At 49.2% G+C, this 23,141-nt stretch overlaps 3 protein-coding genes across 12 annotated transcripts in view; 2 read left to right on the top strand and 1 right to left on the bottom strand.

Annotated features, from left to right (window-relative positions):
- The first annotated feature begins 87 nt into the window (after window positions 1–87).
- senp6a (SUMO specific peptidase 6a) lies at window positions 88–10,759 on the top strand. 2 transcript variants are annotated; one of them, XM_037450201.2, is made up of 24 exons: window positions 88–242; window positions 1,792–1,888; window positions 2,004–2,067; window positions 2,492–2,598; window positions 3,062–3,214; window positions 4,185–4,202; window positions 4,472–4,542; window positions 5,019–5,113; window positions 5,291–5,672; window positions 5,791–6,023; window positions 6,111–6,248; window positions 6,715–6,748; window positions 6,862–7,050; window positions 7,150–7,343; window positions 7,441–7,625; window positions 8,339–8,455; window positions 8,529–8,651; window positions 8,731–8,823; window positions 8,904–9,145; window positions 9,289–9,371; window positions 9,444–9,532; window positions 9,606–9,674; window positions 9,770–9,920; window positions 10,223–10,759. In XM_037450201.2, the coding sequence occupies exons 1-24, from the start codon at window positions 206–208 to the stop codon at window positions 10,445–10,447; spliced, it is 3,189 nt and encodes a 1,062-aa protein (XP_037306098.2). In that variant the 5' UTR covers window positions 88–205; the 3' UTR covers window positions 10,448–10,759. The 2 variants fall into 2 exon arrangements, with proteins under 2 accessions (XP_037306098.2, XP_037306099.2); XM_037450202.2 differs by lacking the exon at window positions 4,185–4,202.
- A 388-nt stretch (window positions 10,760–11,147) lies between these two features.
- Window positions 11,148–14,066, bottom strand: LOC119195364 (uncharacterized). The gene is made up of 2 exons (XM_062559583.1): window positions 11,762–14,066; window positions 11,148–11,291 (listed from the first exon to the last, which is right to left on the bottom strand). Exon 1 carries the CDS (start codon window positions 12,898–12,900, stop codon window positions 11,776–11,778), a length of 1,125 nt encoding a protein of 374 aa, XP_062415567.1. The 5' UTR covers window positions 12,901–14,066; the 3' UTR covers window positions 11,148–11,291; window positions 11,762–11,775.
- A 1,301-nt stretch (window positions 14,067–15,367) lies between these two features.
- Window positions 15,368–23,141, top strand: part of myo6a (myosin VIa) — a 28,754-nt gene continuing 20,980 nt past the window's right edge. For 6 of the 9 annotated variants that reach the window (XM_037450197.2, XM_037450196.2, XM_062559396.1 and 3 more), the window contains exons 1-5: window positions 20,884–21,022; window positions 21,778–21,847; window positions 21,971–22,044; window positions 22,510–22,639; window positions 22,955–23,060. In XM_037450197.2, the coding sequence (XP_037306094.1) occupies window positions 20,906–21,022; window positions 21,778–21,847; window positions 21,971–22,044; window positions 22,510–22,639; window positions 22,955–23,060 (497 nt within the window). In that variant the 5' untranslated portion in view covers window positions 20,884–20,905. Of the gene's footprint in view, window positions 15,718–19,172; window positions 19,195–20,883; window positions 21,023–21,777; window positions 21,848–21,970; window positions 22,045–22,509; window positions 22,640–22,954; window positions 23,061–23,141 lie in introns of those variants that run through there. The other 3 variants (XM_037450193.2, XM_037450194.2, XM_037450195.2) reach the window with 3 other exon arrangements.

Genomic DNA, 23,141 nt, shown 5'->3' with positions numbered 1-23,141 from the left:
CTGTTTAAATCTTGTCACGCAATAAAAAGCCATCTTTTATTCTGAAGGCTTAGTAGTTGAACTTCCGGTGGTGACGTGTGTCCGCACGCTAGCTTCCCCCCTCCCTCCCTGGCGGAGCGCAGCAGCAGTCAGTCCGCTACATAGAGCCGATCCGCCGCCGCGGGTCTCCGATGAGCACCGCTGATCATCCGAGGAGGACCATGGAATGAACATGGCCCACAATCGAAGCTTTTTCCTCGATGGTAAGCTCGGACACCCCCGCTGCAGTGGGCTGCCATCGGTATTACCTCCGCCCCCCCCCCCCCCCGGAGCAAACACACACACACAGTGCCCGGGATTCCTGCCTGCTGAGGCGACTTTTTTTTACGGGGGGGGCTTTAACGGTCCAAAGAAATGTGTTGGAGGTAAAGTGGCTAACGTTAGCCTCTCGATGTTGGGTCGCTACAACATCCTCAGTCGGCTGAGGGGAGCGATGGCAGGCCGGTGACAGTGCCGTGTTTTGGGGGGGTGGAAGGGGGGGCCTTGATCCGGTTCGGGGGGGGGGGTCAAGACGGGTCGGTAGCTGTCCGGTCCGGTGGGTTTGAAACCGAATCTTGTTTTCTTTAAAGCTTTATGCTAGCACGGTTAGCGCTGACGTTAGCTGGGTCTGCGGTGCGGGAGCTGGAGGAGCAAAGAAAGGCCTTCCTGCCTCTCCTCCTCGGCTTTAAGCCAATTCACGTCCAAACAACTCGCGTAGACGCAATGACGCGTTTTAATAAAAAGGTTATGAACCGACAAGCGCGCACCTAGCTAGCATGCTAGCGCCTTATCTCCGTGTGCTAGCTGGCTAATCATTGACGGCCAGCCGGTAAACACCGGAGCTCCCGGTGCCTCGCGCTGAGCTCCGAGGCCCCGCACCTACAAACAAATCCACCCAAAGGAAATAAACAGCAGACACGTTGCTGGTTACATGGCTCGTTACTGCCTGGCTCAGTGGCAGCAGGGCAGGGCAGGCCTTGTTTAAAGGGGGACAACTATTCACCATGTTTATGCCACTATTTCTAAGCAAGTATGATGTGTGATGTGTGACATATCTCATAGGTCTCCAGCAGGAACTCTACTTACTACTTAAACGTGGATTCATCCGCCACTGAAAGTAATCCCCAACAGATGCACCGTTTCCTCCACAACTTTATATTTGTGAGATGTTTTGAAAGATCATCATAATTCCATCAGTAGGAACCAAGGTGCTTTGAGCTGAGATCCACAAACAGGAAGTTAGATCGTAATAAGAGATGCACTAACGTGTTGGTTTTGTGAAGCTGCTTCAATGCTTCCTTTCTCATCTCCTTTAGCAAAGGAGATGAGGAGATGACGAGCATGCAGCAGCAACATTTAATGTTACATCCTGGTCCTCACTGGTCACTTGTGATGTTCCTCCCTGAGATCACGTGGTTCTGAAAGACGGCCGTCTTCACATTTCAAATGAGTAAAGATGTGCCGTCTCAGAGCGAGACGGTGGAGACGTCGCTGGTTTTAAAGACGCACCGAATAGCGGGTTTACAGGAGGACGTTTCCACAGTCCTGCGCTTTGTTGTTGTCACTTCACCGGAGTGGGAAACGCTGACTTCCATCCAGCAGGTGTGAAAGAAAGTGTCCCTTCGTCAATATCTGTGTGAGACAAAGCTAAGAGAAGCTAAGGGGAAGCTGTGCAGTTATTTTAATATCAAATCAACTATTGAAGTTATCTGAACCAACGTTGGTCATCGGTTCCGTATTATTGGCATCAAACCGTCTGTGGTCCCGTTGTAGCCCTGGACCGGTCCGAGGCCCGGCGGGACGGAGGCTACAAGCACAACAACTGGAGCTTTGCTCTCTCTGGGGACAGTGAAGAGGACAGGAGTCATGAGTAAGTGCCCCCCCCCCAGCAGTGATGAAGCACTTTAAATACCATCAGACACACTGAACATGTGTGTGTGTGTGTGTGTGTGTGTGTGTGTGTGTGTGTGTGTGTGTCCTCTCAGTGTGAGCGTGGTGAGCGTGGAGGAGACGGACCGGCAGCAGCCCGCCCCCCCCGAGGAGAAAAAGGTAAACTCTTCCTCCTCCTCTTCTTCTACTTCTTTCTCAATTCTTCCTCTCCCTCGTTTGCTCACCGGTGGTCATGTGGTCTCCCAGCAGGGCTCTCTGATTGACTGTGTGAGATAACACTCCTGGGGGGCTATGGGGCCCCCCCCCAGGGCTGCTGCTGTTGTTGTTTTGGTCTCCGATAAAGCTATAAAATATTGAAGTATTCTTCCAATGATGAGATTTGTATTAAAGATGTATGCAAATTAGGAAGACTGACACTTATTATGCTTCTGTCTTTCTTCATGTATCATCTTTTAACACTAAAACAGAGTGTGTGTGTGTGTGTGTGTGTGTGTGTGTGTGTGTGTGTGTGTGTGTGTGTGTGTGTGTGTGTGTGTGTGTGTGTGTGTGTGTGTGTGTGTGTGTGTGTGTGTGTCCTCCTCAGTCTCCTGCTCTGAGACACTTTACCTCCTCGGATCCTTTGAGAACGTACGAGAACCGCTCCATTAATCACATGAGGCCTCTGAACAAGCTGGCGCCCAAAAGACTCAGGTATACAACTCTCTGCATTTACTCACATGAAGTCTGGAATGGGATTGTTTCTATTCTAATAATCAAACATGGAAAAGAAAACAGTTTTTATTTTGGAAGTGAAATAAATTATATTTATAAACCCGAGAATTAGTTGTAATACTTATTCTAAAATTACTTTCTACACCAGTTATTTTATTTATTTATTCTTATTGAAATATTTTGGATCAAAACAAATATATAGATGTCAAAAATCATTAATACAATTTTTTTGTTCATCATATTTCCCTGTGAACTCCGTGACAGGAATGGTCAAACATTGAAATATATATGAATACATATTAAAAAAAAAAAAATATATATATATACATACAGTAAACATGTTATTAAAGTGCTTTAAATCGAATAAAAGTGACCCCTAGATAATGTATTAATGAGTCTTTATTTGTGTATATCTTTCGTTGTTGTCCCCCCTCCCCCGCAGCGAGGTGCCTCTCTCCGTAGGAACGCCCCCCCCCATCCCCAACAGAACCAACTACTTCATCATCAGTCCGGCGCCGTCGCAGGGCATCGTCCTGCAGGGCCGACACTTCCAGCACGCCCAGATGCCGTCCGCCGCTCGGAAGCCGGTCCAAAGGTGAGACGCAGCTCGGGGTGTAAACAGGAAGTGTAAAGTGGCTCTGGGCAAAACAGGAAGTGTAAAGTGGCTCGGGGTGTAAACAGGAAGTGTAAAGTGGCTCTGGGCAAAACAGGAAGTGTAAAGTTGCTCAGGCCGTAAACAGGAAGTGTAAAGTGGCTCTGGGCAAAACAGGAAGTGTAAAGTTGCTCAGGCCGTAAACAGGAAGTGTAAAGTGGCTCTGGGCAAAACAGGAAGTGTAAAGTTGCTCAGGCCGTAAACAGGAAGTGTAAAGTGGCTCTGGGCAAAACAGGAAGTGTAAAGTTGCTCAGGCCGTAAACAGGAAGTGTAAAGTGGCTCTGGGCAAAACAGGAAGTGTAAAGTTGCTCAGGCCGTAAACAGGAAGTGTAAAGTGGCTCTGGGCAAGACAGGAAGTGTAAAGTTGCTCAGGACGTAAACAGGAAATGTAAAGTGGCTCTGGGCAAAACAGGAAGTGTAAAGTTGCTCAGGACGTAATCAGGGGATGTAAACAGGAAGTGTAAAGTGGCTCTGGGCGTAAACAGGAAGTGTAAAGTGGCTCTGGGCGTAAACAGGAAGTGTAAAGTGGCTCTGGGCGTAAACAGGAAGTGTAAAGTGGCTCTGGGTGTAAACAGGAAGTGTAAAGTGGCTCTGGGTGTAAACAGGAAGTGTAAAGTGGCTCTGGGCGTAAACAGGAAGTGTAAAGTGGCTCTGGGCGTAAACAGGAAGTGTAAAGTGGCTCTGGGCGTAAACAGGAAGTGTAAAGTGGCTCTGGGTGTAAACAGGAAGTGTAAAGTGGCTCTGGGCGTAAACAGGAAGTGTAAAGTGGCTCTGGGTGTAAACAGGAAGTGAGTGGGATGAGCCTCTGAGTTCCCAAAGCTCAGTGGGACGGAGGTTCTGTTGTAGATGGTGATGCGTTTCTTTGATGTAGACTGAATCAACTCAGTGAGACGTTTCTTTTATCTCCATGCAGCCTTGATCTGAAGGAAAGGTAAGAGTCGCCCCCGGTGGTCAGATGACAGAATGCAGCTTTAACACGTGGAGCTCTGACTTCACTGTAAAAGTGCTATTCCTCTATTTATGGATCCATCTATGTTGACGTCATGTTTGTTTTTTATATGGAGAAAATCAAGTCGCATTCGTGTTTATTTATAAGAAAAAACACATTTCAAACAATATCCAACCAGTTTGCAATCAGTCATTGAAAGCCAAATATGTATAAAACATGTTTTAATGCTGCTTTTTTTCCCTCACCCGCAGAAAAGACTTCTCCATCCTGCAGCAAGCGGAGGAGGTGGACAGGATCGTCCTCACCTGTCCAGAGATCTCAGGTGTGTGTGATGGTGAAGGTGACCTTGATGTGAGGCCTAAAGGACTAAAGTGTTTTGTTTTTTGTTTGAGAAGATATGAAATGTGAGAGAAACAATAGAGGTTAAAAAGACTCCAGCATCCTTGAGTTCAAAATAAGTTTGATTTACTCACTAAAATCTCTCCCCGAGCTTCAAAAGCAGCATCCAGGATAAGTCTGTGTATTTGAAACCACAGGTAACAGCTACTCAGCAGAGCACAAGGAGTAGGAACTCCCCTCTGCTAACGTTCTCAGCTGGTTTTAGCTCTTCATGTTATTGATAATAACCATATTGATCATCCACTTCTTAGCGGAGTGGGCCGTTAGAGTGAGTCTTTATATTCATAGATTCCCAACAAATGCTCGTAGCTCATCTGGTCCGAATGACAATAACGGATCTCCACAAACTACATTTGACTCAAAGTCGATGAGTTGGTTGTTTGTCGTTAATCTTCTCAGAGGACGAGCCGCTGAGCGTGAAGCGCCGCATCCTGCAGAAGAGGAAGCCTCTGGAGGACTGCTGCACCTTCCCTCTGCAGGTCAAAGCGGCCGAGGTAAGAGCCCAGGACTGCGTTACCCAGAAGGCACTTCTGTCCACCGCGTCCCCGTCGTCCTGCTGTCTCTCTGCTGGACATCGGCTGTGTCCTCACATGTCACCCGAAGCACATCCGCTATAAGTCGTAAATGGAGGTGCTTGTTCTTAACCCGGCTACCTGGTCATTCCCCACCAGCCTCCGCGGCCCCCCCTCTACACCACACTGTGCCTCAAGTGCAGCCAGCCCAGCGAGGAGGGGGCCGCGTGTCGGAGCTGCGGGGGGGACTCGGCGCTGCCGACCTTCCAGCAGGGGAACCTGTCCTCCCCGACCCCCCGGGCCCCCATCCGCTCCCAGCCCCCCCCCGGACCGGACGGCCCACAGCAGAAGTTCTACAAGCCGGCTGTGACCATGCGGGGCCCCCGGGGGGAAACCCTGCCCCTCAGGGTGTCCCCCCTCAGGGTGTCCCCCCTGGGGACGGCGGGGGGCAGGTCCCCCCTGCTGGCCGGGACGTCCGGCTGCTACGGGGCCCGCAACCCGGCCAAAGGGAAGAGACAGCGGCCCCAACTCGACGACCCCAGTGAGTGACCAAGACCTGGAGGTCATCTTCATCGCGGAGAAGTGTTATCCCATTAATATGTTAATGTTGATAAAGTTTAATAACTTTAAATAAAGACGTTCTTCTCATCGTCTTACAGTCGTCTTGTCCAGCGATGACGAGGCCGATAACGCCAGCACAGGAAGCGTGAACCGACTGGACAGCGCCTCCCCTCGACCCGCCGACTCCGCCCACTCCTCCCCGGCGCCCTCCGGGGGCCGCGTGGAGGCGGCGGTGAAGAGCGCCGGCGAGCAGGAGGAGCCTTACGGCGAGTTCTTCGACGACGTCAACATGAAGATCACGATACCGCGGCGAGCCCGGATGAAGGACCAGGTGCGGGTTTGACGGTTCATCGCCATGGTAACGCAGACGTGGAGTCGTCTTACAGAATAATGTCCTCCTTCTTCTTTACTCTCGCAGTTCGGGAATCAACCCCCCGAGCCGTTCTCTCCGAGGCCCAAGAAACCCGAGTTCACGTCCAAGTGCGACAGCATCATCCTGGAGTGTCGCAGCGTCCGGGTGGGGACTCTCCGCCGCATGGTGACCAAGCCCGTCGTGGTGAGCGCCGCTTTGGACCTCATCAAGGAAACGCACGCCGTCGTTGTGTTTGTGTTCGTTCGTCAGGTCTAAATAACAACAATGGAGGATGTAGAGGATTCAACACGTTTACACTGAAGAACTGATGATGGAAACCAAAACAAACAAAATGGCCGCCATAATCACCGCCCAGTTCTTCCTCCAAAAGTTTCACAATTAAAGCCTTAAACTAATAAAGTTTTATTTTGAAAGATACTATGAGTGATGGAAGGCTAAATTGAGCATAAATGTGCATAACCTCCAGGCTTATATGATGTTTAAAATCCCTGCATTTGTGTTTAATATCAGATAATCAGATAATAACTTATGTGGATTTTATCTGAGGATTAAACGGATGTCCGAAGGGGAATCCGTTATGATGCCATAACAAGTATTAGAAGAAGAAAGAATGGACTCAGCTGTGACACTCCTTGTTCTGTCGTTCCAGTTTTCCATCAACCAGATCCAGCTGGAAACTAAAGGTAAAGGACCACACCACAGTGATCTTGGAGAGAGCTTCATCTCCGTCATTACTGAAGATCCAGAGGGACAATAATGTGTGCTGCATCTGGTCCTCTTGCTGCTGCGTCTTCAGGCTCGGAGCCCAACACGGTGGAGAACATCTGCCTTCGGGCCTCGGAGCTGATCAGCTGCGAGTGGTGCAGCGTGCGGAAGCTTCCCGTCTTGTTCTTCCAGACGACGGAGGCGGAGTGCGTCCGCCTGCGAGGACAGCTGGACATGTCGGAGGACAGGGCGGGCCACTGGTACGACTGCACCGGGGACCGTGAGTAACGCACAAGTCTTCTCTCGTCTCACGAAGATCTGCTTCCATCAATACCATGATCGGATAAACGAGGCTCTGACCTCCCTCTCTCTCCGCCAGGGTCGGACGAGAAGTTCATCGTGCTCATCTTCGAGAACGGGCTGGTGATGAAGGAGCAGGCCATCCTGGAGGACATCCTGGGGGACATCGGCCGGACCAACGGCCTCAGCGGCTTCCCGGCCAAGCTGCCCTTCGAGGAGGCCAACATCCGCCTGGTGAACTTCAACAAGGCGCTGGAGCAGAAGGAGGACAAGGTTTCAACGAGCCAAAGCTTGGTCCTTCTATTAAGACGGCGTCTTTGTCCTTCTTGGATTGAGATGGACACAAAGCATCTTTGTTTCGTCTCCTCAGGAGAAGCCCCCTCAAAGCCCCCACAAGGCGCCACAGGGCTGCCCGGTTACCAAGGCAACGCAGGCCGCCGTGCCCACGCGCACGAGGATGTCCACCCGCCAGCACGCCGGCAGCTTCCTGGAAGACAACGAGGACGACGAGGACATGACCGACCTCCAGCCGACCTTCTCTGGGCCGATCGTCAAGTGAGTCTGTCTCCTCCCCAAGGTCTTCCAGGCTGACGGGGGTTATTCAATGCGTCTTCCAGGCTGACGGGGGTTATTCAATGCGACTTCCAGGCTGACCGGGGTTATTCAATGCGACTTCCAGGCTGACGGGGGTTATTCAATGCGTCTTCCAGGCTGACGGGGGTTATTAAATGCGACTTCCAGGCTGACCGGGGTTATTCAATGCGTCTTCCAGGCTGACCAGAGTTATTTAATGCGTCTTCCAGGCTGACCAGAGTTATTTAATGCGTCTTCCAGGCTGACCGGAGTTATTCAATGCGTCTTCCAGGCTGACCGGAGTTATTCAATGCGTCTTCCAGGCTGACCGGAGTTATTCAATGCGTCTTCCAGGCTGACCGGAGTTATTTAATGCGTCTTCCAGGCTGACCGGAGTTATTTAATGCGTCTTCCAGGCTGACCGGAGTTATTTAATGCGTCTTCCAGGCTGACTGGAGTTATTCAATGCGTCTTCCAGGCTGACCGGAGTTATTTAATGCGTCTTCCAGGCTGACCAGAGTTATTTAATGCGTCTTCCAGGCTGACCAGAGTTATTTAATGCGTCTTCCAGGCTGACGGGGGTTATTCAATGTGTCTTCCAGGCTGACGGGGGTTATTCAATGCGTCTTCCAGGCTGACCGGAGTTATTTAATGCGTCTTCCAGGCTGACGCGGGTTATTTAATGTGTCTTCCAGGCTGATGGTGTATCCTCCTCCTCCGGCCAAAGGCGGCATGTCGGTGACCAATGAAGATCTGCACTGCCTCAACGAGGGGGAGTTCCTCAACGACGTCATCATAGACTTTTATCTGAAGTAAGCGTTTGGGGGCAAAAGGACAAAAGATGTCCCTCGCTGAAACACAAATGACCTCCTGTCCTTGTTTTAGGTATTTAGTTCTAGAGAAGTTGAAAAAAGAGGACGCTCAGAGGATCCACGTGTTCAGCTCCTTCTTCTACAAGAGGCTGAACCAGAGGGAGCGGAGGAACGCCCCCGACACCACCAACCTGCCGTGAGTCCACCCCCCCCCCCCCATCAGACCCCCCCTCGTGGCTTCAGGGCCGCAGCCTCACACTTCTTCACTTGTCCAGAATCCAGAAGAGGAAGCACAACCGCGTGAAGACGTGGACCCGCCATGTGGACCTCTTCCAGAAGGACTTCATCTTTGTTCCCATCAACGAGTCGTGAGTCTTGGTTCAGAACATCGAGTAAGAAAAGTCTAAAACCACGTTTAGTTCATTCAGACGTGTCCCCCCCCCCCCAGAGCTCACTGGTACCTCGCCGTCATCTGCTTCCCGGGTCTCAAGGGTCCGGCCTACGAGCAGAACCCGCTCTACCACGGCGCCGCCCCGCCCTGCGACCCCCCCTCAGAGGAGAACCTCCCCGAGCACTGTCGTCCTCTGTCCCCGGACAGCGCCTCAGAGGACCCCGACCCCCCCGCCAAGGAGGCCGCGGACTCCTCAGACGGCGCCATCGGGCCGGCGGAACCGGAGCAGCAACACATGAGTGGGTGTCATCATCACGTCTGGTTCAGCTTATTATACTGTCTTAGTACTATAGTAGTATAAGTAGTACAGTAGTAGAGTATAATGTACTACTGGTACAGTGGTGTAATTGGTTGATCTTCTATAATGTGGAACGTTTCCCAGGTGAGCTGCAGAGAATCAGCGTTTCCTACGGTTCAACCAAAGGAGACGACGACGCCTTCTCCGACGACCAGAGCTCCTGTCAGGTACGCCCCCCCCCCAACCCCCCCACAGGAAGTAGTCCGTAGGTCACCTTCACTTCCTGTCTGTGTCTCCAGGACGAGGTCAGTGAGGACGGGATGCTGGCGGAAGACGCGGTGGTCCCAGACGCCCCCGCTTCAGCCGCCAAGCCGAGCCCCTGCAGACAGTGAGTTGGTGCACGGTGGGGGCGGGGGGGGGGGGGGGCAGCAGAGAGGCTGACTGTTGTTTCTGTGCTCCAGGCCGTGTGTCCTCATCATGGACTCCCTGCGCGGGCCGGCCCGGTCCACCGTGGTGAAGACTCTCAGAGAGTGAGCACTTCATCCTCACTTAGAGGCCATCTTTCCTGCGGCCCTTGAACGCATCGCCGGGCCCAAACGAAGGCTAAAACGTGTCCTGGTTGCAGGTACCTGGAGGTGGAGTGGGAGGTGCGTAAAGGGCACCAGCGGAGCTTTGGGAAGGAGGTGATGAAGGGCTCGAGCCCCCGCGTTCCTCAGCAGGACAACTTCAGCGACTGTGGGGTGTACGTGCTGCAGTACGTGGAGAGCTTCTTCCAGGTGACCCCCCCCCCCCCCATCATCAACATTACTACTATTAGTTCACTTTATCTCATGTTGAATAGTTCTTTGAATGAATCCTTGTGTGAAGATGTTTTTTATATTATATACATGAGACAATAGAGCATTGTGTCCCCCCCCCCCATTGTCTCCCTTGATGTGTTGTAACGGCGATCAGATGAAGGACACTCATCGGGAGACGTTTTTATTATTTGTTACCACCAATTACCTTTTAAAAACTAAAACTGAATAAAATTGTGCCCTGTGCCCCCCCCCACCCCCCTCCCCCCTCCCTCCTACAGAATCCCATTCCCAGCTTTCATCTGCCGGTGAACTTGTCCGACTGGTTTCCGCAGCAACGGATGAAGACGAAGCGCGAGGAGATCCGGGAGCTCATCTTGAAGATCAAGGAGCAACAGGAAGTGGACAAGAAGGAGGAGGAGCTTGTCCAGGCTCCGCCCAGCTCTCCCGGGGAGCCGGAGATAGAAGAGACGGTGTGGCCGCCACGCTTACCCATCAGCCCCTGAGAGCAGCCCCCCCCCCACAGGACACAGACTTTGTACGGAACAAAACGTGACCCGTAAATAGCGCCGGAGTCTTTCCCGCTGCCTTTAACTTCCTGTTTAAGTTATTTTTCTTCCCTCCGGGGGCAGAGACGTTGCCCTGTGGCATCGCTTGAGTTTTTTATGCCGTCTCGTTGTGTAGAAAACTAAAACGTAACAAACGAAGCTGCTGATGTTTGTCCTCCATGCGTCCGTCTGGAGGAAGGAGGAGGAGGCGTGAGGTCAGAGGTCATTGTGTCGATCTCTTTTCAGCATTAAAGTCGACATGTGAGAGCACTTCTGTTTCTGCCTTCAACTCTTCGGGCTTCTTTTCTTTCTGGAGGTCTGGAAAATCTCGAAAGCATCTTTTTTCTTTTTTTTTTTTAATTAAATTTGAAAAGAAAGGCCAAAGTTCTCAGTATACAAAAAAATACATGTATGTACTGCATTGTATACTTTTGTATAGTACAGAAGTATTTGCCTCCGAGTAGTAATGTGAAAACTTTATTTATATCACTTTTCAAGATGTTACAATTAAAAAATAAAATGAGCTGTTGAACCAGGGCCAGTGAGGGTAAATAAATGTTTCCATGTGTGTATGATATTAAATTGATTTCTATTCAAACACAAATAGGAGGTGATGAAACTCTATATTTAAATGATGCTCAGCATCAGCCGGGTGTCGGCTGTCTCAGGAGAAAAGAGGCTCTCGTGTTCCGTCACAGGTGATCAACTCATAAAGTGGAACCTTTTAATGACCAAGTAGAACCTTTATTTCTGTCGGTGACGTGAGTTTTCTTTCTGGATTCCATCCTCCCCGCGTGGATCTCTAAAGGATCCAATACATGAAAACATTTATATAAATCACCACTTTCATCAAACCATTTCCCAAATGTATCACTACATGTTCTATGAAGGTATATTTGGGTCTTTGTCACGCAAACAGAAAATTTATAAAATATATAAACTGAGAATTAATTATTTGTTAGTTATGAAACTAAAACTTTTGCTCTCAAAAAAACTCAAAAATGTTGTGTATCTTTTATTAAAGACCAACATGGAGGGCTGCTGTGTTGACATGAAGCCCCACTTTTTGCATGTCACGTTAGCGTGTAGCCCACTGTTAGCCCGCTGTTAGCCCACTGTTAGCCCGCTGTTAGCCCACTGTTAGCCCGCTGTTAGCCCACTGTTAGCCCGCTGTTAGCCTGCTGTTAGCCCACTGTTAGCCCACTGTTAGCAATGCCTCAGGTCTATGTTAGCTACAGTTAGCTACGCATCTATAACACAATTTGTCGTTACCTGGTACCTGCTCACTACTCTCCAGCAGGTAAGATCCACCTGAGGAAGCTGCTGCTCATCACTGGTGGTGCCATGAGGCGATCTCTAAGGGTGGAGGCGACCCAGTCGGCAAGTTCCGGGTCGTTCCTTTTCAACGCAATCAGCAGGTTGAAGTCACCGCGCCACTTCTCACACAGGTCTCTGAAGATGCCCGTGTTAAACTGCCTCAGGTTTATGTGGTCGAGGTTGAAGTCGAGGTCCTCCAGCTCGGCCAGCGCCCTCTGCAACAGAGGCTCAACGTAGACGTCGGCGTCACAGACGCCGTCCACCTTGAACTTCTGCAGTGTCTTAGAGACCAGCGTGCGGAGTAGGAACTCCAACGTCTTCTTCTTAACACTCAAGGACATCTTTTTCTTTACAACCACAGATGGACCAACGTCCGGAGGGTTCAGTTCTTCTGGGTCAGGGTCTGGTGGAACCATCCCCGGGAGTTCATGAGCAGAAATGTGTGGAGAGTCACCAGAGGTTCCTTTGGGGCGCTCACAGGGCTCCGGTTCTGGGATGTCAATGGGCCCTTCGTGGTTTTGGGGGTCTTGAGGCTCAAAGTCCGGGTCAGTGCTCCTGACATGAGGAGACGGGCGTGTCCCCGATCCAAAAATGAATAAGTCCTTCACCTTGCGTGGTATACAAGCACATGTATTGATGGCAAGTTGCAGCATCTTGCGCAGTCTGCTGAGGGGAGAAGCGGGCTTCGCTTGGGCGTCTCCACCAAAGGACGAGGACTGGAGGCTCTGATGAACCGCCACGGAAACCAGGTCATTCAGCCTCCTTGCGCTCCTGCACTGGCATGAACAGTTCTGGCCGTTTACGGCCTCCTTTAACGCCCGAGTGACGGTGTCGCCCAGACTGGCCTTGACCCCTTCCTCCGTCATCTCCACCTTTAGCCTCCTCATGGATTTCAGAAGGTCCGCAGACAAACCCTCAATGATTTCCATAAGCAGGTCCATCATCAGCTGTTGGGTGGGCAAATCTGGGCTGCCCTCCCTGAGACTCTCCCTCTGATCAACAGTCATCCTTTGCAAGAAGGAGTCAATGATGGGCCGGACGGTCGGGTGAAGGTCCGACGCCTCGTCCGTCTGGGTCTCCTGTGGTCGACTCATCGTGAATTGTTGTTATAACTAATCTCTGACAGTAGTTATCCTGCTGCTGTGTCCGTAACTAATGCAGAGTCCAGCATTCAGATCATAAACAAACACCCGTCACCGAGCTGAGCAGCGCCTCAGTAACCGCAGCAACGGAACCCGCAGTGCACTCTGGGTACTGTCATGGCGGCTAGCGCTTGGACAACCGTTTGTCCACTGCTTCGTCTGCTTTTGACCACGTGCTGGTGGTTTAAATCTATAATACATCTGGAAACAAACCTCCCTTTCTAAAGCCCTCACAAACATGCCGTGTCTTTTTATCGAGACGTTAAACCGCTGAACTAAAATGTAAATACGCCTGCTTTGTCGAAGTACCTGACGCTGCGCAGTTCTTTTATTAAGACACAAAGGCCTCCCGACTGCAGCGACGTCACGTTGAAGGGCGTTTCCTCCTGTGTCTGCAGGTGAAGAACAAAGCTGCTGAGGGACACAAACAGACTCTTTGCACCTGCAAATATTGGACGTTTATTTGGGCGAAATCGCTCAATCTGCACAAAAAACATCTTTTTTTTCATACACAAGTAGTCAGAGAGGTCCGGTACACATACCTCATACTTGTCTGGAATTTCTGATTGAATGGTTGTTTTTCACCAGTTACACATTTGATCGGTGGAGCCTGTGATGAAAGGGGACAGTATTTGATTTGTTGAATGGATCCTTTGGGCCTGGTTCTCTCTGAATGAGGCACGTCGACACTAATCAGCTTTGGAGGGTTGGAAGGCTACAAGTAACTCACTAGGTACAGTATGTACAGAACTATACTGTACAATAACAGAAATGCAGTAACGTGAGGTCCCCCATCTGGTTAAATAAAGGCAGTTACCTGAGGTAACAGCTGGGCTCGTTTTGGTTGTCTAGGTGACTAAAGGTAAATAATGAACTGCCTCGCCTTCCCTCATGACTCCACTAAGTTAACATGTAGTTAGTAGTGAACGTTAGTCCTGCATGGCGACACACAAAGTGAAGAATCATCTCACTAAACACAGTCAACTCACCTGCACTCGATCCACCAATAGGAACTCCTGCTTCCCTCAGCGGCGTAAGCCCCGCCCACAACCAACCACCTCGTCAGCGTTTTGTTCAGAGAATAAAAGCTTTTTTAGTTTTGGAGCTAAAAATGAGTTTCATAAGCAAAAGTAACAACTCATTTAGTCTGTTTATATATTTTATAACTTTCCTGTGTTTGCGCATTTTATTTTTTAAATTGTAACATCTTGAAAAGTGATATAAATCAAAAAAGAAAAGAAGAAGCCCAAAGACCTGAAGGCAGAAACAGAGAAGTGTTCTCATTTGTTTTGTTATTTTTTGAGAGCAAAAGCTTTTCTTTTGCAGCCGAAAATTCTAGTTTCATAAGCAAAACATTATTTTTTTGTAGTGTATATTTTACTTAATCTTGATTTTTTATTACAATGCAAGATAATTTCCTCACTTGTTCTCTTGTGTAATAAACACAGAAATTTACCTTCATATTTTTCATATTAATAAAATCAGACAAAAGTGTAAATGATCTACATAATGCTGATTATAAGAAAACTAATATTACTAAAATATTTTACAATAGATTACAGTACTATAATATTCTACATTGGGTGATAAAAAACTGGCAAAATATGATTAAGTTGCATTGAATTGAATTGAGTTGAATTGTGCAAATAAAATAAAAAAAGAATATTAAAAAGTTGATGTCATAATAATAAGAACCTGGCCGTACATGTTTTATTTTGGGTCTCCATTTGAGGCTCATTGTACTATTTGCATCACCAGCAGAGTACTTGTTGTACTTTGTTGTTGTCGTATACTCACATCATCGCGATGTGTTCCCACAGAGCCGCAGACACAGATTAGCACCATTGTTGTCGTCTTTGACCTTATCCCCGTTAATCCCAGACCTCCTTGGAGGCATTACTGCTCACATGCGTGGAGCAAGCAACACAATGAAGAACTCTCCAGAGGATGAACCCGCTCTGACTCTGCTGACCACGCCAGGGTTCCTCCAGCGGCACCGGGGGGGCGAAGCTCGGGTTCTCCGTTAAATGGACCTGCAGGAACTCAATGGGTTACCAACACGAGTCATACCTTCAGTCCTTAGTGGGACGTAGGGTTTGTGTTCTTCTCTTTCATTCTGCCCGGGTGGGTCTGAAGGTGTCTGTATTTAGAGTCTTCAGTGGTACTAATAGTACTAATACTAATACTAAGTACTAATACCACGCTGTAAACTTCAGCTCAAACAACCACAACAGTTAAATGCTGCTTTTACGCACTTAATACTTGTAACTGGTATAAAGTAGTATTCAAGCGAAACATGTACAGTACTGCAGCCTTGTAGTAGTACTTGGCTCTCACTATGATGTAATGGAGTAATATACGTGCTTCCTGGTGGGTGATGAGCAGCAGCAGCAGCAGCGCCCCCTGCAGGGAGACTGCGTCATCGCCGCCGTGTGCCTCCTCGTGACGTCACGGGCCGGTTTCCCAGGACTGCTGCGGGAGTCGGAGGCTGCGGGGCGGGGAGAGTGCGGCCCAGGCTGCCGGAGCGGACACCTCTTATCACCCGGAGACGAACCCAGGTGCGTGTGTGCGTGCGTGTGCGGCGTGAGGAAGCGGAGCAGTTTGTCCTTCTCTGCCGGGGGATCCGAGCACCGAGCACCGGGAGCTCCAGACGAGGCGGGCAGCGGGCTACCGACGGCGGTGTTAGCTTCCGAGGCTCCGAGGCGGTCCGCGGGAGGCGTTAGCCCCTCTCCCCCGACACCTGGCCGACGGCTAGCTACCTGGCTACAGGTGATTAACGCTTCCCCGGGTAGCCCGGCTTCGTCTCTTCCTCTTCGGCGGGGGGGGGCGGAGGGGGGGGGGTCTCGTTTTTCGTTTTTCGTCTAGCTTTTGTTGAAGAGTTCACGCCGGACTCCTGCAGACTTTTGTCTATTTAAAGTTTGTGTGGAGATAAATAGGGGCTCGCGTGTACAACTACGCAGTTGAATACACGTTTTGAAAGATTTCGACGGACTCTACAATTCGGCACTTAAATAATCAGCAGTGTGTCCTTTTTATTGTAGGAAAAGTCCAACTTTGCCCTCCGCTCATCGGCGCTGCACAGCGGCCAAAGCCTTCCATCTGGCGAGAGGACGTGCGGGCAAACGGGGTTTAAAAGTTCCATTATTCCCACATGTGTGACATTGTGTGGTTTATATACATGCCGAATTCTCCAAAATGATGTCCCATATCAGGAGAAGGTGCGGATCCACGGAGCGTGGCCGTGCGTGTGACTGGCGAGCAACCAGATCCCCAAATGGTTCGGTTTTGGGAACGAGGTCCGGCCCGTTGTCCGTAAGGACTGGACGTGCGCACGCAGCGTTTTGGGGGGTTGAGAAGCCGCGATGGGGGGCGATATGGGGGGGGGGGTGCGTTCATGTGTTGTTGTGCACCGACATGTCACATCTCGGGCACGGCTGCGGCCTACGCACGCGCACGCGCACAGCTGAGCCTGGGAAGAGGAATCAATGGGCAGGCTTTGCATCAGAAGAAGAGCTGCGGGGGTTTCTGTCCATTGTGACCTCATTGCGATGCTACATGATAATGTTTCCTCCTCCAGGAAACCTGCTCAGGCTGTGGCTTCATGTGTGTCATGTGTGTTCATGTGTGTTCATGTGTGTGTGTCATGTTTTGCATGATTACATAAGCGCTCTCCCCTTGTCTTCGTGAGGCTGGAGCTGCCTTTGAAATGACATTTCGGGGGGGTTCTGTCCGGCCTGCATTTGTTTGGGTGGAGGCCAGACAACTGGTGACTTGTGACGGGACTTTGACTCGCCACCACCTCGTTTTACGGCCCCTTTATTGAGCTGAAGTGGCATGGGGTCACATGGGTTGCCGTGCTCACCGTGGTTACCAACGTTCAGTAACTTGAGGGCTCAAAGTCCTCCCAGGAAGGGAAGCTGCACGCTCATCCGATTAGCTGCACGCTCCACACAGATGCAGCCAGCAGCCAGTACTTTGAGTTGAGGGTAAAAGTACTGTGTGTTTTTGCTTTTCCCGGCTGCACAGACGTGACTTCCTGCAGGAGCGCTCGGCATGCTGGGTAACGGCTCAAGTCCAAGTGTCTCATGCGAGATAAGCAGTTTATGTGCGTCCTAACCCATTAAAGATATCCTGGTGTAGAGCGAGAGGGAGGTAGTACTCCTGTGTACTTGTACTCTGATCGGAGGCTATTGTCTCGTACCGAGGAGGAAGCAGCTAGAGGTCAGAGGTCAGAGGAGGGAGTTGTTGGGAAAACCAGTCAAGGAATATCCTGGAAGTTTATTGTGTGTGAGTCAGAGGATGTGATCAATCCTCTGTGGATAAAGAGATCGATCTATGTAGATGTATATCTATAATATATCTATGGATGTGTATATATATCTATATTAATATAACTATGGATGTATATATCTATATTAATATATATCTCGTAATAGATGTATCTCCATCCTCTACTGTGTTTTTTCAGCTTCTGGCTGATAAACGTTTGTAACGTTGGTTTAAAACCAACAATCCTCTTTTACTCCACCCACTCACCTCTACTCCAGCTGACGTAGTCGGAGGCTTCAGCCGTGCTAACGCTAGCTTATGCTAACCGCTCCTTTCACCCTCTCTTGGGTGGAGGTGGTGTAGTAGACGCACGCTGTTCCTGGTGGAGGTTTGTGGTGTTTGGGGGGGGTCCCAGTCTGTTAATCATGTGATGGGTGGAGGTGAGTTTTAAAGGTGTAGTAAGCACATCGTTCTGAATCAGAAGCTTCATCATTCCAGTGAAAAGCCTCCAAACATCCAAAAGCTATTTTTAAACCTGGTATTTTTAGGCGTCCGACCTTCTTTATTCACGACTTTCAGAGGTTTCTGTCACACGGTGGGTCCGTCACCGTGGCAACGTGGTGGGGGCTCTAGTCCAGGCTTTGAGTTCACATCCTCTAGGAAACGTTTATTGCCATCATATGTTGGACATACATGGAAATTGTCTTGGCGGAAGGTGCATGACAGAAGACAGTACAATAAAGACGACATAAAAGTATAATAAAATATAAAATATAAGGTATGGGTTAGTACTCTAAAAACTAAAGCTATGGGTTAGTAAATTAGAGGAGATAAGATAAAATTAGGAATAAAGATAAGCTGCACCAGCTAAACAAAGTGACGAGTGACACAGTGATGAATGAACATGGGAGTCAGAGTCTAATTTTAGGACGTATATTCAGCTCGTCTTCCTCACGTCTTCCTCAGCCGACTCGTTCAGGAGAAACCAGTTTTTTTTATTCTTATTTGTGGCGGCACGCGATCTTTCCCAGAATGCCTCTGGCTGGATGAGTGGGCGGAGCTTTTGAGCCTCGCCGTGCCGGCCCTCCTGCCCTCTTCTTGTTTGGTGTCCGTTTGAGCCTCGGCAGACAGGAAGTGACGTCATAGACGCCCGATTAACCTCCATCGGGACGGGAGACACTACCGAGCGGACGCTGTTTAACTGCTCGTCACCGCGCTCTCGCCTAAAGGGCCCCGAGTCAGCTGATCGATGAGGTCATCAGCGAGCGGAGCGGTGAGAGTCTGGGGTCCTCTGGACCTCGAGGGTCACCGCGTAGCGGACGACCTTTGAGCAGCTGGCTTTATGGCCGCTGGACTTCGCCCGCCACGTCAATCTTTAAACCGCCGCTGTGGGACTTTTGTGACACTTCAGCGGATTCTTCAGCTCGGCTTAAATCATCAGAAACGAGACTCTGATGTTTCTCCATTAAGAACTAAGACTTGTTCTAGAAACGAGTAAAAGCATTTAAACCGAATCCATGTTTGAAGCTGATTGGCCGTCAGCTTCACTGAAGGGAATCTCCTGCGGTCCCTGAACGCACCTTGCTGGCCAGGTGCCCTGGGTGTGGCATGCTGGGTAACATGCTCAGTCCTGACGTAACACAAAGGTGTGGTTTCTTTTTTCAAGTAAAACCACAACGCTCTAGAGACAAAGGGGAAGTGATGCATTGTGGGTGTGTGTTTGATGTCAGACTGTTTGTTTACACCACAAATACGACATGGTGTGTGCGTGTGTGTGTGTTGTTCCTTTCTTTGTGCGGGTGTGTTCGCAGCAGAAATGTTCTGGTTGCACGTGTGTGAATCCGTGAATGTCCTTAACATTTAGTCTCCGCCCACTTTGGGAGGAGGAGGAGGAGGAGGAGGAGGAAGAAAAGGAGGAGGTTCTGTAATTAAATGAAAAATCTTCAGAATCAGCAGAAGACAAGCTAAAAAAAACAGGTATTTGTCAACATTAGAAAATGTTAAAACTATAATGTGTGTGTGTGTGTGTGTGTGTGTGTGTGTGTGTGTGTGTGTGTGTGTGTCATTGATCGGGGGGATTGAAATGTGACCCGCGCGGTGGAACAGAAGGACGACCGCACACACTGTTGCTCTGTTGTCAGTCTGCCCTCAGGGTCCCTGAACACATCACCACGTGACCTGTCCAACAATCAGCTGTTTGTCGTGAACACACACACACACACACAGACACACACAGTGGGGAGTGGGGGCTCCTCTTGAACCTTCAGAGTAAAAGCTGCTGGTCTGAACTGAACACATTGTGAGCTGTTTGAGGCTTTTCTCTTAAAGGAACAGGACGCCCTGTTTTTCTTCTCCTTTTTTAAAACGCGAGTCTTAAAAAACACTCTACAGTTCATCTATTGATCATTTGTTCAATAAAAAAAAAACACTTTTGAAAGTCAGTACTTTTGGTGCAGGTTCCAGAGCCGCTGATTGACAGCATCAATGTGTGAACGTTGAGGGAAGAAAACATTTGTTTTTGTTCCGTCAGTTGTGAGAATTCGCTGCTTTTAATATCTGCTTAAACATTGTTTTAGGAAACAGTGATCAAACAACTTATTGATTAATGAAACCAGTCAATAGGTGGTTGGTGGTTGTTTTTAAAGGAAGTGGACATCGTCATGGCGACGCGTCGTCAGATCGCTTTGAAGCCCCTGGTTTTATTTCCCCCCCCAGTGAACAGGAAATGACCGTATATGGGCCGAGCAGGACGTACCACAGATGTGAGGTCAGCACAAACCTGTGATGGTAGTTTTACCAGCAGGAGGAAGTGACCCATCATCAACTTTTATCACATCCCAGCAGCTCCAGGTGTTGCTAACTGATCGGTGTGCTTTAACAGTGAAGTACCTCAACACCAGAACTTCAATGCTGAACAAATGATGATGAGTTTTAATCCAACACAAAAGGAGGTGGTGCTTTGGTCGGGACTATTTTCAGCGGCGGATGAATCCACAGTGAGTCTTTGCATTTGTGTGGTTTGGTGATGAAGGAGCAGCAGTGAGGCTCATCAGCGTCTTTTAATGGACCTGTGACCTCCACCCCCCTCCACCCACCTCCACCCCCCGAGGCCAGAGGATTATTTCATGTGGAGGGAGCTTTCGGAGCGTTACCTGTCGCCGGGTAAAAGACGGCGTTTTACTAATGGAAAGGGGCGGGGCTTCAAGGAGACGGGCCTTTGTGTTTGTACCTCGTGAAGAAAAGAAGGCGCCGTGATTTGTTGATTCTCATAAAATGATCTCCGTGGTCGTGAAGGAGGACGTGTGAAGAGCTCGGTTAGTTCCTCATGAACGGATTATTTAAATAGTTCTTTATTTGGTTCGAGTTTTATTTTGAAAGGCCCCCAAAACGAGGAGTGAATTTAAATATGAATAACGTTTTAAGGCATAAAACATGTAAAGATATTTACATTTATATCTAGGCTTGGCTCAGTTGGATTTAATTCCTCACTCATTCATTTCAGTCATTTTACATTTTGATGTTGATTTTTCTTGCAACAACAAATAAAATTTTAAATGATTGTAAATCGTTAAACGAGGATTCAATGTAAAGAAGGATATTCAAAGTTTTGAAGATCCGTTCGTTAGCAGCGGCCCTCTGACCGCTCTGCTCGCCGTGTTTTCCCAGAATCCCCAGCGCGCCGATAGCGATGGAGGACGGGAAGCCGGTGTGGGCGCCACACCCGGCGGACGGCTTCCAGCTCGGAACCATCGTGGACATCGGAGCCGACAGCCTCACCATCGAGCCCCTCAAGCAGAAGGGCAAGGTGAGCGACCTTTGACCTCCGCGGGGCTGCGCCCTGATGACGGCGTTCATTCATGAAGCTGCTTTAGTTCAGAAGAGGTTTCCACCTGAGGATGAATAAATAAAGCAGGCAGTCGAGTCTCTGTCCTCCACTCAAAGCTTTCAGGGTCGCTGAGGGCCCGTCGCCGTGGTAACGCTCTTACCCAGAACGCATCTGTGACGGTGCTTACTGTCAACCTGTAAAACACACACACAACACGCGTGTCATGAAGGTGCTGCAGGTCGGCTGCTCGTGTGGCTCCTCTGGTCTCACAAGGCGCTTTGGTCACATGGTCCCTCCTGATCCGACCTTTGACCTGGAGACTCGTGGAGGGGAAGTAGATCATCACATCTGTCACATCTGCAGCAGAACGCGTTGTCTTCACTCAGAGGTCGGAACAAAGTCGGCCTGTACGGCGTGCCAGTGTGTGACGATGCGTTCACTGGCTGTCAGGAATCCACAGCGATGCATCTGTGTTCAAAGGGTCTCACTGTCGACTCACTCATATACTTATAACGATTATTACATTTTATATATATATATATATTTCATTATTATAAGTAGTCTGTAGTTTAACTAATCAGGGCTGTACTTAAAACACACCCTTAAAAAAATATAAGATAAAATGGGAGCAGATGAAGAGAACTTTGGAAACCAAACTAAGAGACGACCAATAACAAATATAAATACATCGCTGAGGTTAAAGACGGTAAAAGTGGACCTTTGATGTCCTGCAGACCTTCCTGGCTCCTGTGAACCAGGTCTTTCCTGCTGAGGACGACGTCAACAAACACGTGGAGGACAACTGTAAGTTTTCTTCATCAATCGAATGTTTCTAATCTCGTCCGATTTCTGCAGGACGTTGTTTAATTGCTGAATTCTGTGTCTCAGACGCGTTGATGATGTCATAATGTGACGTTTGTTTCTCAGGTTCTTTGATGTACTTGAATGAAGCCACTCTGCTCAACAACGTCCGCGTGCGCTACAGCAAAGACAAGATCTACGTGAGTCCTCTGCAGCCACGACGTCCCTCACAAGCACACGCTGTCAAAGGCAACGTTACAATATATGACCACAAGTTATGTATCATTGTGATGATAATTACATCATTTCAACAAAAAGTGCTCAAAGGGCATTAAAGAAATACTCAATAAATAATAAGTAAATGTGATTTTTACTTTGCTAACTCTGGTTTTAGCAAATAATTGACTTCATAAATTGGATTTTATTTTGGAACCCAGCAGATGACTTAAGTTAGAAAAACTAATCCAGTTAATAATCCACGATCTATTTAATGAAATCCCATCAGAGGAGATTATTCTGTTATTTAAATCCTCTCAGCCGTCTCTTCAGAGGCCTGAAAGCACTTTGTTGAGCCGGGGCTTCTGGGAAATGTAGTCTGTACACATGAGGTTTAGCTTGTGATGGTTTGTCTCCTGCAGTTGTTCTTCTTCTCCTTCCTCCTGCAGACGTTCGTAGCCAACATCCTGATAGCAGTGAACCCGTACTATGACCTCCCCAAGCTCTACTCCCCAGAGACCATCAGCAAGTACCGCGGCCGGTCTCTGGGGACGCTGCCGCCGCACGTCTACGCCATCGGTGAGTCCCTGTCCTTTACCCATTCATGTTCCGGGGCAGGGGGCTTCCTGTTGGATCGATCACTCATCCGCACACACGCATCTGCATTTAATTTACTGTTAACCTAATCACTCCAGATCAATATCCTCTCATCTTATGAAAGACCAAAACCACCAGATAATCTTCACGGTTCATCAATAATCTCGAGTTGTAGTTCCCCATCTGTCCAGCAGGGGGCAGCAAGCATTTGGAGTTCCCACAGTCCCTGAGACTGGGAGCCTAATGGGGGGGGGGGGGTTACCGGTGACGTCATCTAACAGCTGCCTCTGCCTCCAGCTGACAAGGCCTACAGAGACATGAAGGTCCTGAAGATGAGTCAGTCCATCATCGTCTCGGGGGAGTCCGGAGCCGGCAAGACGGAGAACACCAAGTTCGTCCTCAGGTGAGGACGCGGTCATGTGACTGATTATTGATCCAGGCAATCTGATCAGATCCTTTTTATCATATATTTTGAAGCCTAACT

The sequence above is a fragment of the Pungitius pungitius genome, chromosome 20 (genome assembly GCF_949316345.1).
Source record: "Pungitius pungitius chromosome 20, fPunPun2.1, whole genome shotgun sequence".
In the NCBI taxonomy this organism is placed as follows: domain Eukaryota; kingdom Metazoa; phylum Chordata; class Actinopteri; order Perciformes; family Gasterosteidae; genus Pungitius; species Pungitius pungitius.
The sequence above is the reverse complement of the archived record's forward strand: the minus strand, read 5'-3'. Positions and strand labels throughout refer to the sequence as shown.